The sequence below is a fragment of the Phymastichus coffea genome, unplaced genomic scaffold (genome assembly GCF_024137745.1).
Source record: "Phymastichus coffea isolate CEN01 unplaced genomic scaffold, Cenicafe_Pcof_1.1 PCOF00003, whole genome shotgun sequence".
Taxonomy (NCBI): domain Eukaryota; kingdom Metazoa; phylum Arthropoda; class Insecta; order Hymenoptera; family Eulophidae; genus Phymastichus; species Phymastichus coffea.
The window spans coordinates 784,061-789,749 of NW_026706814.1; the positions used below are offsets into that span (position 1 = coordinate 784,061).

General features: G+C 25.6%; 1 protein-coding gene across 3 annotated transcripts; it reads left to right on the plus strand.

Annotated features, from left to right (window-relative positions):
• Positions 1-1,447: 1,447 nt before the first annotated feature.
• On the plus strand, positions 1,448-4,541 carry LOC131665277 (histone-lysine N-methyltransferase KMT5B-like). Of its 3 annotated transcripts, XR_009302015.1 has the most exons (7): positions 1,448-2,449; positions 2,644-2,832; positions 2,980-3,111; positions 3,205-3,667; positions 3,819-3,905; positions 3,991-4,122; positions 4,216-4,541. XR_009302015.1 is itself a non-coding variant. In XM_058937067.1 (4 exons), the coding sequence occupies exons 1-4, from the start codon at positions 1,684-1,686 to the stop codon at positions 3,669-3,671; spliced, it is 1,554 nt and encodes a 517-aa protein (XP_058793050.1). In that variant the 5' UTR covers positions 1,448-1,683; the 3' UTR covers positions 3,672-3,801. The 3 variants fall into 3 exon arrangements, 1 of the variants encoding a protein (XP_058793050.1); XR_009302016.1 differs by lacking the exons at positions 2,980-3,111; positions 3,205-3,667; XM_058937067.1 differs by lacking the exons at positions 3,819-3,905; positions 3,991-4,122; positions 4,216-4,541 and having other exon boundaries at positions 3,205-3,801.
• Positions 4,542-5,689: the final 1,148 nt, after the last annotated feature.

The window sequence follows — 5,689 nt, forward strand, 5'->3', positions numbered from 1 at the left end:
CAAGTTCATATGTCCCCCTCAAAATTAAGCAATTTTCATCCGAACAATTTTTTCCTAACTTCCATAGTTTTCGAGAAAATTTTCTGGGTTCATTGAAATAGTCTACCATTAATAAAAAAAATAGTTCACTCTGTATATTTAAATTGAGTTCTGTTGAGGAACTATATTCCAATAATTTCTCTCTCTCTGTTTTATATTTCATACATCGTTGATTAAAGGTGTGTCTATGTGTGTTGTTTTGGTATCCTAGCCTATGTTGCTGATTTAAAATTTCAGTCTTGTTCTCTCTGGCTCTGAAAGGGCGAAACCAATTGCTCTCGTTCTACGTATGTGTAAAGACACGAAATAGTATTTCTTAAATTATATAAATACTGAATTGTTGTCCTTTATTCCATTGCCTGCATAATTTCTTGAACATTATTCTCAAGAAGTATGAAACATTTTATCAACTTTCCATCAACAAATAAATGGACGGTTAACTAACAATTGTCTAAGAAAGAACTTTATGACCGGATCCATTTCAGATCGAGCAGGCCTACGGCAATGATTTCTCCGATTGATTCGGCTGTGGAGTATGTTATTCTACTTCAAAAATAAGCCGACACGTATTTTTTTTTTTTTTTCGATTAGACCTCTACATCATTTTTTACGAGCATTTTAAAAAAGTGGTTAAAAAATAAATTTTCTAAAAATCAAATATTAAAATTTTAAAAAATGCTCTATATTTTCTAATTTTTCTACTTAATATGTTATTTATAGCTTATTTTACTGTATTTCTTATACTCTTTCGAATGCGCCATGCAGAATAAAAAAATATTAAAAATTGGCGGGAAAAACTCAATTTTTCGAAAAAATTTCAAACTCAATTTTCTCAAAAAAGCCATCGTTTTTTTTCAAATTTTTATGATAGATTAAGCATTACAAGACCTTTAAATTGGTATAGGAGTGATCGCGTACTTTTACGTTTTCGTGATAAAATATCGATTTTTCGTTTTTTTTTTTTTTGCCCAAAACATTGATAATTATAGTTTTAACATGTGAAACGTGTTTATATATATATAAACATATATATATATATATATATATATATATATATATATATATATATATATATATATATATATATATATATCGCTATTGGTCACTTTGGGGATATTTTTTTTTTCCATATATAGTACTTCCAATATCATAGATAGATTTGTCGCTATTTGAAAATTACTGCAAATTAAGTCGTTATCAATATATGTAGATACTAATGTAATATATTAATACTTTTATTTCATGTCACTTCGAGGATTTCAATATTCTTGAATATCCTTAAGATGGCTGTGCATGTGACAGAATGACGTGTCTTTTTGGAGGTGTCAGAATCGTTCTGTAATCACCCTTAGATTATTACATTTTTTTTCCATCCATAAAAATAAAATTTTGTGGGAACGAACGGAGTTTGAGGTATAACCTATGAAAGATCAAAGAGTTTTGTTACTCCTGAGATTACTCATACATTATTGATAAAAAACTCGTTATCGCTTTAAAAATTAATTGTTAAAATTAAGCTGTCAAATGTAATCTATAATAATGTCTAATTACGACTCAAACAATTTAGAGTAATTAGAGTAATTAGAGTATTGTTAAATTTTTATTTTACAATCAAATTTTTGTTTTAAAGTATTAATTTTCCAAATGTTTGAAAGTCAATTGGCAAGCGAATTACCTAAAAAAATAGGTATAAATTGTATTTCGCTGATGGAAATAGACGATCTAATGAAATTTATTATTTTGGATCCATACATGGGATGTTCAACACGTAAAATGCTCCCATTGAAAAGTTTTATCTTAGAAAATAAGATTAATAATGAAATGATTATCTCCAAACAAAAGTTGTTACCTAAAGAAAAATTACATGAAGTTGAAGATGCACTGAAAAATTTTCTGAATGAGCAAAATTTATATTACACTTTTAATATTAAATACAGATCATGGGTTAATGTACCAATGAGATTTTATCTTGAAACAATTACTATTGAATCACCAGTGAGCATTGAGCTGTGTAATAGATATAATGAAAAAATTGGTTTAAAAATTTCAGCTAAAGTAAATATAAGCAACAACGTAAAAATAAGATGTTTGTCAGGCATTTATAAACAAATGAGTATGCAACGGGAACAAATACTAGCAGAGAGAAATTTAAATTTCTCAGTTATAGAGAGTTCAAGAATAAAAGCACCAGTATTGATGTTGGGTACTGCAGCTTTAGTAAACCACGATTGTGATCCAAATTGTATATATTTTACGACATCTAAGAGTGTAATTATAATTTTAACAATAAAAAATATTAGAAGAGGGGATGAGTTGTATTGCTATTATGGCAAAAACTATTTTGGCCCAAACAATGAACAATGTAAATGCAAGACTTGTGAGAAAAATAAGAATGGTTTTTTTAAACAAGGTGAGTATGATATTAAAACTTTTTGAATTTATCAATATTAGCAATATTTTAATATTAGCAAATATAATCCAATTTTAATATTAGCAAATATAATCCAATTTTAATATTAGCAAATATAATCCATATGTTCAATTTCGTATAACTATTAAATTAGATTCTAATTGATGTTTTATCATGTTTGGAATATTCTATAGTTATTGATAAAGAATCTAACGGCACTTCAACTTCTCAAAGCTTCAATTTGTCCAATGGTAGTATGGGTGCAGTCCCTAATCTTGAGGATTGTTCAATAGAATCAGGGCACTCTAGTAAACTTGCAGCATCATGTAAAAGTTCAAGTTCAAAGTCAAATGAAAATTTGCCTCTATTTGATCAAAATTCTGGTAAGAATATTTTTATATGTATGCACATAAGTATGAATATTTTTTACTCAAATCAATTTTGCAAAATTTAGAACTATTGTAAAAAAATTTCATGGTACTCTAAATTTTTATAAATTGTTTACAATAATTTTTTATCAAATTACTCAGTTACAATAAGAGATGACAGTTCCTATAATACTGATGCTTTGAAAGAAATTTTATCATCACCGAACAAAACTAAATTTAATAAAAAGGAATTTGTTTTTGAAGACTCTATTACAATTTCAAAATTTTCAGATGGTATAGTATATGTTCCATTGATATCTATTTTACACTGTAGTATAAATTAAAAACTTAAAATTTAGATTGTATATTTAAATTACAATAATCTAGATTCATATGAAGAATTTTATGGGTTTTCAAATTATTTAAAATTAGACAAAAAAATTGCTTATGCATACGTCAAGTTGGAGATACTCAATTCATCAATTATTCAGTACTACCAAGTAAAAAACATAGAAAGATATTCATTCTGTTTATACTGTGAAAAATTTTTAACTCATTTTGCTAGACACTTAATGATGGCTCATAAGAATAAAGATATTGTAATAAAATTTCTAAAAGATGATAATGAACTGAAGTATCCAGCTATTAATTTTTTACGTAACCAAGGGCTTGCTCACTACCAGCAATTGACAGGTATTATAATTCCAGTTATGAAAGTGAGAAAAGACGCAGTGCACAAAGTTGAAAAAGTACAGTGTAATACTTGTTATGGCTATTTTTCAAAGAAAACCTTGTGGAGGCATCAACAGTTATGCAAAAATTTTATATCCTCTATTCGATCAAAGTTCTGGTAAAAATATTTTTGTATACATGCACATACGTATGAATATTTTTTACTCAAATCAATTTTGAAAAATTTAGAAATGTTGTAAAAAAATTTCATGGTACTCAAAATTTTCAGAATTGTAATTTTGTTTATTTTTTTCAAATTTGTTTCACAGAAGCAGTACACTTCAAAAAACTGGAGCATTCATGTGACAATTTAAGAACAAATTCCAATGAAAATCTATGTCTCTCCAATGGACTTTGTAAGAAACTTTTTGTATAGAAACATATATATTTTGGTAAATAATTATTAAAATGTTTACAATATTTTTTTATCAAATTACTCAGTTACAATAAGGGATGACATTATTCTTACAATACCGATGCTTTGAAAGTAATTTTATTATCATCGAACAAAACTAAATTCAATAAAAAGGAATTTGTTTTTGAAGACTATTACAATTTCAAAATTTTCAGATGGTATAGTATATGTTCAATTGATATATATTTTACACTGTAGTATAAATTCAAAAATTAAAATTTAAATTCTGTATTTAAATTACAATATTCTAGATTCATATAAAGAATTTTATGGGTTTCCAAATTATTTAAAATTAGACAAAAAAATTGCTTATGCATAAGTTGGAGATGCTTGATTCATCAATTATTCAGTACTACTCTACCAAGTGAAAAGCAGAAGGATATTCATTCTATTTATACTGTGAAAAATTTATAACCCATTTTGCTAGACACTTAATGATGGCTCATAATGATAAAGATATTGTAATAAAATTTCTAAAAGATGATAATGAACCGAAGTATCCAGCTATTAATTTTTTACGTAACCAAGGGCTTGCTCACTCCAGCAATTGACAGAGATTATAATTCTTGTGCAAGCATCAGCAGTTATGCAAAAATTTTATAATATTTATTTGTTATTTATAAATTTTACTATCAATAAATTATAATTTCATTTTTTAAAATACAACTATCAATTATCAATATTGTACTTTTGTAACCATGTTTATCTTTATAGTAATATTAATTCCTAAGCTTATATAAAACTACTTAAAAAAAAGCTTCATAAAATCATTTAAATAACTTTATTATATTTAAAAATAATACATTTGATATGTATGTTGTACATAAATTTTATAGCAACAAAATTTTTAAAAGTAGATAGTGAACTAAAGTATTCAGCTTTTAATTTTTTACGTAATCAAGGTCTTGCTCATTACCAGCAATTGATAGGAACTATAATTTCAAGTATCAATTTTTCAACTCTTCTAATCATATACATCTTTATAGTTCGCCTTTTTATTTGACTATTATTTACTACCTTATTTGACTTCTTATATCTATATTAGACAAAATAGTGTACGATGTGAATCTTATAGCTTTGTTTTTAATTGAATGATTTGATCTTTGAGCTTAAGGATACTTTATAATAATAATTAAATCACATTTGTTGTCCTTAACACATAAGTTTTATCACAAAGTTACATTAATTAAGTATTTATAAGAGTAGAATTTTAAGCTTTTTTATATAGAGTTTTTGTTAAGATTAAGATTAACAAAGATAAGTTATCATTTTTTAATAGTAGAAACAAAATATAAAATTAAACTAACTATTAAATATAGTTACTTTTCTTTTTTGATTTGCAAAAATCTTTACAAAAATGTGTAAAACATAATTAAACTGTTAAAACACATAATATCTTCTTATTTTCAAGTACTTCCGTTGAAAATTAGAAAATTGCATAACATATATTTATTATTCTAAATAGAAGTAATCAAAGTCTTACTTTGATACCATATACATAAATAAAGTTAAATCACATTAACAATATCAAATAGATAACTTTCGATAAATAGAAAATTTTAATGAATGTGAATACAAATCAAATGACTATCTTACAAACTTTGCCTGCGAATCGCAGTCTCAACCCAATTTTGAATATTCTGAACAGTTACATTTGCTTTAGAAGGGGAATTACCAATAAATTTTGCACATGTCTTGATCGATGGTATCTTATCAGCCTTAATA

What these genes read in the sequence shown, in the direction of transcription:
- LOC131665277 (XM_058937067.1), top strand. Translation starts at nt 1,684, where the DNA reads ATGTTTGAAAGTCAATTGGCAAGCGAATTACCTAAAAAAATAGGTATA. An exon ending in GAATGGTTTTTTTAAACAAG is followed by an intron (nt 2,450 to 2,643) that starts GTGAGTATGATA and finishes AATATTCTATAG; the next exon opens with TTATTGATAAAGAATCTAAC. An exon ending in AATTTCAAAATTTTCAGATG is followed by an intron (nt 3,112 to 3,204) that starts GTATAGTATATG and finishes ACAATAATCTAG; the next exon opens with ATTCATATGAAGAATTTTAT.